The sequence below is a fragment of the Astyanax mexicanus genome, chromosome 22 (genome assembly GCF_023375975.1).
Source record: "Astyanax mexicanus isolate ESR-SI-001 chromosome 22, AstMex3_surface, whole genome shotgun sequence".
NCBI classification, from domain to species: Eukaryota; Metazoa; Chordata; class Actinopteri; order Characiformes; family Acestrorhamphidae; genus Astyanax; species Astyanax mexicanus.
Genome location: NC_064429.1, coordinates 8,679,561 through 8,691,599, shown reverse-complemented (window position 1 = coordinate 8,691,599; position 12,039 = coordinate 8,679,561). Strand labels below are relative to the sequence as shown.

Below are 12,039 nucleotides of genomic sequence, written 5' to 3'. Positions count from 1 at the left end.
GCGTTCAAATTGTGATTTTTTTTTGTTGTTGTTGAGTTTGTTCAAATTTCAGATCTGTCAAAAAACTCTGACAACTGAACCACGTGAAAAAACATTCGCTGATGAGGAAAGGTGACAAATGTGTGGAGAATTCTGGGTAAAAATATTGCTGTATATATATAGATATATATATATATATATTTCTGCTTGGCTTGGTGCCAATTGGGATGCAAATTGACTATACAGTCTATACTGTATTTATTTATTATTTTTGAGATCAAATCATCCTTAGAGTGATTAGAATTGATTGTAGGACAAGCAAGCCATACATTCAGTTCATAGGTTGAAGGATTAATTAGCTACAGTAAAGCTAATGCTACTCACTGGGAGCTAACTGCTAGCCACAAGTAACAGAAACAAGTGCGTTTCCGTTTCTATGTTTGTTTTTTTGACCCCAGTCATTTTTTGACCCCAGTCTGTTGGTGCTAGTCTGGGTGGAGGTGTAGCACTCTTATAGCCAGTCTCATTAGCATGAATGGGAGTAGCAGTACTCATGGTAAGCTGTTTTATTTTGAAGCTGGCGTACCATGCAGCGCTACGGTAATCATTCGGCGGATGATTGTGGTGGGTTGGGGATGGGTTCAGCATCATCAGGTTTCCATGACAGAGATCAGAAACGAAAATCTGGCTAATCATGGCTCTCAAGGTGCAAAAAAGAGATTCTCTGAAGAGAATCCCCGGCATGGAAACTCACTTGGATTGCCGTGCAGCGCAGTGTAGTGCAGTGCACGAGTATCATACTCTCCCTGCCCACTAGGGGGAGATGGTGGAGTGGATGGCATGGCATGGTGAAACTGGAATGGTGCTGGGTGAGGGAATTCTTATTGAATAATTTAATTGATATGTATCTGAAATTGCCTATATGGGATGGACCACTGTTACGCCCAGTTCCTTGAGTTCGAATGTAATTTTCGACCAGCCAGAGTTTTTCATTCAGCCTGTTCTGTAGCTTCCTACTATTCACATCTGAAACAAAGAACGACAGTGTTATTTCAGCTCTCTTGTCTTTGGGCCATCCACCTCTCAGCACACACACACACACACTCACACGCACACACACATAAATAGAGAAATATTTATACTATACACACACACACTCACACACACACATCTCCAAATGGTAGTACACACAGTTGTAAGAAAAAAAAGCTGCCAAAGCTTTGATGAGTGGCTTCAAAATGAGATTTGATCTTTGATCAAATCACGGCATAAAAAAAATATATACTAACATATACACAGTTTCAGCCGTGCATCTTTATTTTAATAAAAAATTATTTGTATGTGGCTGAGGCATGAAAGCAGCCCGCTGCTAAACTCTCCCTGCACCATGCTTCACAGTAGGAATGTTGCTTTTATGTTGCCATGCAGTTTGTTTAGTATCTTAAAAAAAAAAAAAAAAACTAATTTACAAAAATATATAATGTCAAAGCATAACGCCCCCCGGATCGTTGCGATATAACTTTGGTGCCATATACAGATGCATCTAAAAAAAAAATATGTATTTTGATACAACATAGTGGATCAACACCAGCAGATATCAGACATGTCTCTCCAAACCATCACTGATCATCAGTAAATTTAACTTTTTATTTCAAGTAAATCAAGGGAGCAGAGTCTGGAGGAAGAGTGGAGAGACACACAGTCCAAACTGCTCGAGGTCTAGTGTGAAGTTTCCACCAATCAGTGATGGTTTTTTAGGTTTTTAAATCCATGTGATCTGCTGGTGTTGGTCAACTGAGATGCAGATTTCATTTTCCAGCAGGACTGCCCACATTGCCGAAACTACCAATTGGGTTTTCATTGGCTCTAAGCCAAAATCATCAACAGTAAAAGAAATAAACACTTAAAATAGATCACTCTGTGTGTAATACATCTATATAATTTATTAGTTTTACATTTTTAACTTAATTTAATGAAATAAAAATTCGAGATGCACCTGTAAATATGTTATTTGCAGATATGTAATTAATAACAGGTCTTGGGCTAGGACAAGATCACGTTAAAATGCTTCCCACACTGTTTTATAAAACGTCTCTTATGGACTACTTCTGGAAAGTGTACCTCTTGGTGAGAGACCGTTGACTGCTAGACATGCCTCTACAATGCTCGCCAAGACATTTCACCCATAGACTGTGTATAGCTGGAAAGAGCAGACATCGTCTCTGAAAAGTGAAGCCACCACAGTTCGGGCACCCCCTGCTGTTCGGTTGCAGAAAGCTGTGTAACCGCATCCATCTCCATAGCTTTCAATGGCAAAACAGACAACTTTCCCGTTTTTTCCCAGTATACTGTAATTCTACCTCCATTATTTAAATGCAACAGCTAGAGAGGGAAACAGCGTCCATCTTTTTTACAGTCTCTGATTTCACCCATTTGACTTTGAGAGGGGGTGCATCAATGGACTAAGAGAAATAAGATGTTGGTTTTGATAAATTCTCCACCTCCTATGTCGTTCATTAGCCAGCCACCACCACCTTCATTTGCAATGGAAGAATCTCTCGCTATCTTTAATAAACTCCTGAAGACAGAGCTCTTCAAAAAGCACTTACTCTCCTAACACCTCTAAATAACTACCTTCTACTACCAGATCAGGAGAATCTCTCACTATCTTTAATAAACTCCTGAAGACAGAGCTCTTCAAAGAGCACTTACTCTCCTAACACCTCTAACTAACTAACTTCTACTACCAGATCAGGAGAATCTCTCACTATCTTTAATAAACTCCTGAAGACAGAGCTCTTCAAAGAGCACTTACTCTCCTAACACCTCTAACTAACTACCTTCTACTACCAGATCAGGAGAATCTCTCACTATCTTTAATAAACTCCTGAAGACAGAGCTCTACAAAGAGCACTTACTCTCCTAACACCTCTAACTAACTACCTTCTACTACCAGATCAGGAGAATCTCTTACTATCTTTAATAAACTCCTGAAGACAGAGCTCTTCAAAGAGCACTTACTCTCCTAACACCTCTAACACACTAACTACTTCTAACCTCATTTCCTTCTTCCCCTCCTTCACTCCTCTATCCCATTATTTCCCTTCGACCTCCATCTAAAGATGTTTTACCTTGAAACTTCTATTACTTTTGTACTTCACTATTGTAAGTTGCTTTGGACAAAAGGGTCTGCCAAATGTAATGTATTGTAATGTAATATAAATTAAGGCTTTGATTACCGTCATACTTTTTAAATAGTTCCATACACACTATAAATGGACCTAAAATACTCAATGTTTAAGTAATTAAAATGTATATTTTTCAAAAGCTCTATTATACAAGTCAGACACACGTTTAATATCAATTTATAATGTTGCATTACAGTATTAAAGTTAGCCACAGTTCTCTTCTTTCTCCAGTTAACAAATAAATTCAGTTTTAATATATTTAAAAGGGCTGTAGTTACTTCCTCATTATCAGAGTTTTAGGATTTTTATTTCTTGTGCTGAGTAAATGACAGAGGAACGTTTTTTCCAAGCTGTGGATCGATTACGCATTTCCACTCCGTATTCACATCTAATCTACAGTTAACTACAGTATGTTACCTTGTTATGCTAACTGGCTAACTGGTGTTTTATTTGGGGGTGCTGAGCTACACTGTGTGCTTCTACACAGCGCTCCGCAGCGCCTCTAATGGTATGGTGGTATGGAAAAATCCATACTGGTTCAAAAGTCTCCTCCGGTATACCGTATGAATTGCCTCTCATGGGAGGCCTTTTAACTGTCCTTTTCCAGCAGGATAATGCTCGCCCACAGAAAGTAAGAGTTCCTAGAAATCTCTGTCTGGATGCAACACTTCCCTGTCCTGCCTGGTCACCAGATTTATTGCCAGTCGAGCATTTTTGGGACCAGCTGCGGTGATAGCTTTAGCTATCTATGCATGTCAAGGATCTACAGGCTCAGCTGCAACATGTGTGGATAAATTTGCCAGATGATTCCATGTGGAACATGTACGCCTCCATGCCCAACTGTATCTCTAAATATAAGATGTAGTGTAACCAGGACTCAGAATATTGTTAGAAAAGGGAAAACGCAGTGTCAGCACTGTTCCTGTGTCAAAATAATATCTAAACTTCCCCTCTGAAACTGCTGCAGCTGGAAGGCCAATTTGTGGTACTGTGAAATCTCCCAAAATGTTTTGTTCTAAAGCCGTGACATGGTTGAGATGGGTCTTTCAAGTGTTTCATCCTCTTCAAGCCTTTCCCATCACCTTTTTGGAGATTTTTCAGCTATTTTGGTCTTTAGTTCTAAGAAGACTCTGTTTATTCTTCACTTCATTTGGCCATCTCTAGTGTTAAATATTAATATTTGAAGTAGTCTGAATTATTCAAACCTAAAGTCATTTTAAAGCGTTCCAAGCAAGATACTGAGAAACACACATACTAAATAAGGACTAAAAAATGCTCCAAAGCAATGAGTCACAGCAATGTGTTGTTTTGTCTGAGTGTAACTCAACTGATTACATCATTCCACTGGTCCATATAACTACCCATATTTATTCTGCCGTGATTTAATCAGCCGTGGTTTTATGTTTTTTTGGATACAATCCGGGTTAGCACCCGAACATCCCTTTCAGACAGCTTCCTCTTACAGCATCCACAGTTAATCCTGTTGGATGTGGTTGGTCCTTCTTGGTGGTGTGCTGACATTACCCTGGATACCGTGGCTCTTGATGCATCACAAAGACTTGCTGTCTTGGTCACAGATGCTCCAGCAAGACGTGCCCCAACAATTTGTCCACTTTTGAACTCTGGTATGTCACCCATAATGTTGTGTGCATTGTGTACAATATTTAGAGCAGAACTGTGCTCTTACCCTGCTAATTGAACCTTCACACTCTTCACGCTCTTACTGGTGCAATAATGTGCAATTAATGAAGATTGAACACAAGGCTGCTCCAATTTAACATTTAGTCAGACCCCTGTATACTGCATATATACAGTTTAAAATTCAACGCTATGTAAAATGTAAATCTAACAACGCAAATGCTGTCTCTTAGTACTGCTTACTTTTCCAGCCTTCTGTTGTCCTGTCCCAACTTTTTTTTGCTGCCATGAAGTTCTGAAAGAGTTTATGTTTATCACTGTACGTGGCGCCACCATTGTCCCAGAAGACTTTTATACATCTTGCCTGATTTTTCCCCCATTGACTCAGACAATCCTGGAAAGAAAGCTATTTTCCGTGAGCCATGTTTTACAGAATGAAACCACAAGCTGACGTTGATCGCTTTTGTGGTGTCATTAGCAAAGAGCTTCCTAGAAAAGCTTACGTCAGAATGGAAAATTGTGAGTTTCTGGTCTAAACTAACAAATGCCAACGTCCATCCAGGGCTTCATCTGGAGAAAGGGAATGTTCTAACTCTACAGTGAGAGGGTAGGGTAAAATCATTTATAACATGTTGTATTATACATATATATATATATATATATATATATATATATATATATATATATATATATATATATATATATATATATATATATATATATACAGCACAGGCCAAACATTTGGACACACCTTCTCTTTTTCAGTGCGTTTTCTTTATTTCCATGACTATTTACATTGTAGATTCTCACTGAAGCATCAAAACTATGAATGAACACATGTGGAGTTTTATGTACTTAACAAAAAATGAGCTGAACCTCCACAGTCACCGGACCTGAACCCAATCCAGATTAAGGGGTTTGGGGTGAGCTGGAGCACAGAGTGAAGAAGGCAAAGGGGCAACAAGTGCTAATAAACACCTCTGGGAACTCCTTGGTGGCTATTTTAAAGCAACTAGAATATAAAAAAATACTTTTTTTGTTAATTACATAAAACTCCACATGTGTTCATTCATAGTTTTGATGCTTTTTTTTTTTTTCTTTCTTGAAATCAGCTAAAGCTCCACACATGTTGTGTTGTGTTATGTCTATGGAAAAACCTGAGATGTCCAAAAAAGAATCAGGTTCAGAAATTTATACGGCTGTAGTTTCAAAATCAGCACATGCGTCCAAACCAGGCATACTGAGCGGTTCTCTCTACAACAACAGGTAAGACAGGACAGACGGCAGGCTTACGGTCAATCTGGTCAGCGAAGACTTCCCCGTAGATCATCCAGTACGGCATGAAGAAGATGTTGCGGGCCAGCATCCAGGAAGGGTCCTCGTTTGGGTTCAGGATGGCCTGTCTCGCCACCCCAAAACTCATCAGCACCACCAACATGATGATCACAAAGTACATCATGTCAATCATCTGCAGAGAGGAAGAGAATCAGTGTTAATGCCACAGCCGGCGAGGTTCAGGTAGACTATCGTTACTGTTAACCCTCAATATAATTGTGTGCCAAACAAATACAGTTTGGGGCACACTTAGTAAAACAGTATTACATTACATTACATTACATTACATTACATTTGGCAGACGCTTTTGTCCAAAGCGACTTACAATAGTCAAGTACAATGTAAAATAAGTTTAAAGGTAAAAACAACTTTGGATAGGGATAAAAGGAGGTCAAAGGGGAATAATAGGATAGAGGAGTGAAGGAGGGGAAGAAGGAAATGAGGTTAGAAGTAGTTAGTGTGTTAGAGGTGTTAGGAGAGTAAGTGCTCTTTGAAGAGCACTTCAAATATTCAAATATTCAGTATTAAATAATTAATAATTAGTATGTAGACCAATACTATCTAGTAATTCCTATAAAACATCTAGCAAATGCTATGCATTCTTTTGCATACAGTATATAACAGATTAATAAATATCTACTAAACTATTCAGCAATACCTACCTATTTACTAACCTGCTATGAATTACTCAGTAATGACTATAAACAATCTACAGCCCTTATGAATTATTCATTATTTACTATGAATTCAGTATCTACTATGTCTTACTCAGAATCTACTGTGAATTATTCATCATATATTACAAAATATTCAGTGACTACAAATAATCTACAGCCACTATGACTAATTCAGTATCTATTATGAATTACTCAGAATCTACTATGAATTATTTATGATCTACTATGTATTATTCAGTATCTACTATAAATTAAGCAGTATTTACTATGATAAGTAATTCAGTATCTACTATAAATAATTGATCTACTATGTATTCAGTATCTATGATGAATTATTTATCATATATTACACATTATTCTGAGGCTACAAATAGTCTACAGCCACTAGGAATGATTCATTATCTATTATGAAATACTCAGACTATTGGTATATTATTGAGATTATACCACAATCAGTGCCAATATTACACATTGTAGCCCTCCCTCTCGTGTATTATTGCTTAATTATTCAATATCTACTAGGAATTATTCTACTATTAATCTACTATTGGCTATTTAGCATTTACTGTGAATTATTCAGCATCTACTACAAATTATTCAGTAATGACTACAGATATGCTACAGCCACTATAAATGTTTCAATATATATATATACCACAAATTATTCAGCACCTACAATGAATATCTCAGTATGAATTACGTAGTATTATTTTTCAGTGTCTAATGTGATGTATTTAGTATGTACGATAAATTGTTCAGTATCTCTTATGAATTACTCAGAATCTACTGTGAATTTATAAGTATCCACAATGAAATATTTAGCATCTACTGTGAATAATCAGTATCTACTATGAATTATTTAGTATCTACCATTATTTTTTTTAGTATTTACACTGAACCATTCAGCATCTACTATGAATTATTCAGTATTAACCGTGAATTGTTTAGTATCTACTATTAATTAATCAGTATGTACTCTGAATTATTCAGTGTCTACTATGAATTATTCAACATTGACTATGAAATATTCAGTGCTATAATTCTGTTCTATAATAATGTTTTTTTTAAATCCACTATGAATTATTTAGTGTGCACTAGGGGTGGGCGATATGGCTCTAAAATAATATCACGATATTTCAGGGTATTTTTGCGATAACGATATACTTGGCGATATAAGAAAACAGAAAAATATTTAATTTATTTCATGAATATGGTATAAGAGTATAACAGCATAATCATAATGTGGCAAAATAAATAATATAGCATAAAATAATATAATGCAGCAAAAAATATTGCAGAATATTTAGTGCATGCATATAAATTGCAAACTAAAACAATTATACAATAAATTATACACCTAAAGCTTCACAGTAAATAATAGACTACTTTTAAGACAGAACAGCCCTATTATCACGATATGGATTTTTAATATCACGATATTTCTGTATCACGATATATTCTATACGATATAATATTGCCCACCCCTAGTGTGCACTATGTATTGTTCAGTATTTACAATAAATTATTTAGTACCTGCTCTTAACTATTCAGTAACTAATATGAAACATTCTACATGCATTATGAATTATTCATTATGTAGCATTAGTTATGAATTTTGCACTATTGAATTTTCAGCAAGCACAATGGATTCAGGATGTGTGTACGGTTCAGTAACTGTTGTGAGTAATTCAGTATTTACTATTAAATATTGATTACTTACTCTAGTAAAGTTTGGTCTTTCAGAGTTAAATCAATAAAATAATAATTGATAAATCCAGATAGGATTACATGGTGAAATGTTATATATCAGTATATATCAGTCCTCTGTTTCTGATATATAATATAATATATATTCTATAATATATGATTAAAGGTATGAAATGACTGTCAGCGTGGAGGTTCTCACCATCTTGCCGATCATCATGACGTAGGGGCCCAGGTACTTATTGACGCCGAAGATGTCGAGCAGGCGGATGTACCAGTAGATGATGTTAACGCAGTAGATGACCCGCCCATAGCTCATGAGGGGCGGGTCCTGGAGGCGGAGCACCATGCCGATGGAGAAGATGAGGATGGCCATGAGGTCGGTGATGTTCCAGTATTCCTGCAGCCACACCTTTACCTTCTGCAGCAGCTTCCCCGGCTCCGACATCAGAATCTGACCCACACACACACACACAGTATATGCTATTTATATATTTTCTTTATATGCCATTTAGCACAGAAGCTTCTATAACTATTACTGCCTTCAAAAGCAGTACAGTTCAGTGAAACAATTCCAAATATACATTATCCAACTAGATACAACTAAAACTACACCAGTTTTGCCATTGTTGCCATTATATAGAAAATGTAAAAGTTTCATTGTGACATGCCTTATTGCACATATTTTCTGATTATAACTAATTGTAAAAGCATTGCATTGTATTTATAATATACAATTGCACACACATTAATAATGTAATAAGTATAATAATAATAATTATATTAGAATTATATAATATAACTAGAAAAGTGTATTTCCTGAAGAAAACGCAGGACGGTTGCGCAACTAAAATGGCTTTGCTATGCTGGTTGCTATGGTGTTGCTAAGTGGTTGCTTTGGTGTCTGTGATGGTTGCTAAGGTGTTGCTATATGGTTGCAAAGGTGATGCTATGGTATCTGTGGTGGTTGCTTTGGTGTTGCTAGCTGTTTAATAAGGCTTTGCTATGGTATCCATGGTGGTTGCTATGGTGTTGCTAAGCAGTTGCTAGGTGGTTGCTAAGGTGCTGTTAGGTGGTTGCTAAGGCGTTGCTATGGCATCCATGTGGGTTGCCATGCTAAGCAGTTGCTAGGTAGTTGGTAAGGTGTTGCTAAGCAGTTGCTAATTTCTTTTCCATGTTTTTATAGAACTAGCGATACATTCTGGTTAATAACCGTATTACAAATCCATTTTGGATGATAATTTTAGTGGATCTTCACATTAGGAATTAATATGCTATTATTTATTATTTATTTAAGTACAGTACCAGTCCAAATTTTGGACATTCTTTCTTATTTAAGATTTTTTATTTTCCTTTTTTCCTACATAGTAAATGAACAGTAAAGTGATTCAGACTATGGAGGAACACATAATGAATCATGTAGTAACTTAAAAACAGTGTTAAACAAACCAAAATACTCTGTGAAAAAGTATTTAGGTGCTCTTATCTGGGGAGCTGTTTGATAATTTGTGGTTTCTGAGGCTGGTAACTCTGATTAACTTATCCTGTACAACAGAGGTATCTCATGCTCTTCTCTTTCTGAGGGGGTCCTGATGAGAGCCAGGTTCATCATTAGAACGTTTTTGATGTTTTTTGTGACTACACTTAAGAATATTTTCAAAGTTCTTGACATGTCTTTCCAAACCATCACTGATTGTGAAAACAACACTCTTCCACTCTTCACCCTCGTGTGTGTCTCTCCACTCTTCCTCCAGACTCTGCTCCATTGATTTGCAAATGAAATGTAAAATTTGCTGATGATCAGTGATTTGGTGGTTTGGAGAGACATGTCTGTCATCTGCTGGTGTTGATCCACTGTGTTTTATTATCAAGTCTAAAGTCAGTGCAGTTTTGTTTTCCCACAAAATCTTACAGCACTTGACTGTAATACATGTATATAATATGTATGAGTTTCACATTTTGAACTGAATTACTGAAATAAAGTAACTTTTTTAATGATATTTTAGTATAAAGGAGACTGAGAGAAAGAGAGAGGGATCATGCAAACTGAGAGATTTTAGACAGTTAAATGTTCAATAATGGTTCATGGTCAGCAGGGGTCAGTATTATCCTGCAGTTTCAGCTCCACTCTGTTCATTCCTGGAAAGGGAGAATACTGTATGTGTAGAATATTTTTGCTGCAGACGAGCATGTTAAACAGTCTGAATGGAGGAACCACTGTATTTATATTTATATATCTTAAAATCTCAAGATGTTTTTATCCAGTGCACAGGATTTTAGTGTAATGTGAAAACATACATGCAAACTTAACATTTTCTGCTCATTTTTGACATTTTTGTGCCAGAATTAAGTCAAAATGTGTCAGAAACTTAAAAATAACCATTCTTTTGAATTCCTTGGCTCAGAATTGTATGGAAAAGTGTGCTAATTTGTCTGTATAGGTTTTTAACTCAAGGAGCTATGCCATTTTCTTCATAATTTTTTACCGGTTCGGAATTAGCATAGATGCATTAAAGCAGGGGTATTTTAGAATTAGAATGAAAGTTGGCCCGCTGTTAGGCAGGTTTTTATAATGTGAGATTCAAAGTTTGAACGCTAGGTGTCAGAAACGGGCCAAAGAGTATAAAAGCTGAGAGAGCGCGCATTTCTAGCGCAGAAAAACGGGGCAAAGAGTCTAAAAGCGGAGAGGGTGCGCATCTCTAGCGAAGAAAAACGGGCCAAAGAGTCTAAAAGCAGAGAGAGTGCGCATTTCTACACAGAAAAACGGGCCAAAGAGTCTAAAAGCGGAGAGGGTGCGCATTTCTAGCGCAGAAAAACGGGCCAAAGAGTCTAAAAGCGGAGAGGGTGCGCATTTCTAGCGCATAAAAACGGGCCAAAGAGTCTAAAAGCAGAGAGAGTGCGCATTTCTACACAGAAAAACGGGCCAAAGAGTCTAAAAGCGGAGAGAGTGCGCATTTCTAGCGCAGAAAAACGGGCCAAAGAGTCTAAAAGCAGAGAGGGTGCGCATTTCTAGGGCAGAAAAACAGGACAAAGAGTCTAAAAGTTGCCGTAATTAAGGAGTTTAATATTAAGAGACATCATGAAATTAAACATCAATTTGAAAAATCTTACTTTACACAACACTGTCAAAGATAAAGATAGTAAGTCAAGTAAAATGGTGTGTAAATGAAATTACACATTATTTTAAGTATTATTTAAAGTGGCATATTTCATTATTTCATTATTTTAAAGTTTGGACACCCCGGGACATTATTTCATCCTGTTACTTTGTCAGAACTCTAAAATAGACACTTCAAAGATTAAGAAAGAATAGGTGGCGAAAAAAAAAATCCACTATGTGCTCATGGACCCCTGTTTCCATCTAGACTACTATAGATATATATTTAAAAGTGCTGGTGCAGCACATCTCAGCTGCAGTGTCATTATCAATACTGGAGAAGCCATCAGCGCAGAAGACAAGATAACAGCCTGACTGTAAACTGAAGATTACCCTCCCACTGTAAAACCACACAGCGTCG

General features: G+C 36.7%; 1 protein-coding gene across 5 annotated transcripts in view; it reads right to left on the bottom strand.

The window, feature by feature from the left end:
• trpm3 (transient receptor potential cation channel, subfamily M, member 3) overlaps positions 1–12,039 on the bottom strand; it is a 303,529-nt gene that overhangs the window by 9,303 nt on the left and 282,187 nt on the right. For 4 of the 5 annotated variants that reach the window (XM_049470200.1, XM_049470199.1, XM_049470201.1 and 1 more), the window contains exons 20-21: positions 8,724–8,975; positions 6,099–6,273 (exon numbers count right to left, since the gene is read on the bottom strand). In XM_049470200.1, coding sequence (XP_049326157.1) covers positions 6,099–6,273; positions 8,724–8,975 — 427 coding nt within the window. Of the gene's footprint in view, positions 1–897; positions 1,006–6,098; positions 6,274–8,723; positions 8,976–12,039 lie in introns of all 5 variants that reach the window. The other variant, XM_049470204.1, reaches the window with a different exon arrangement.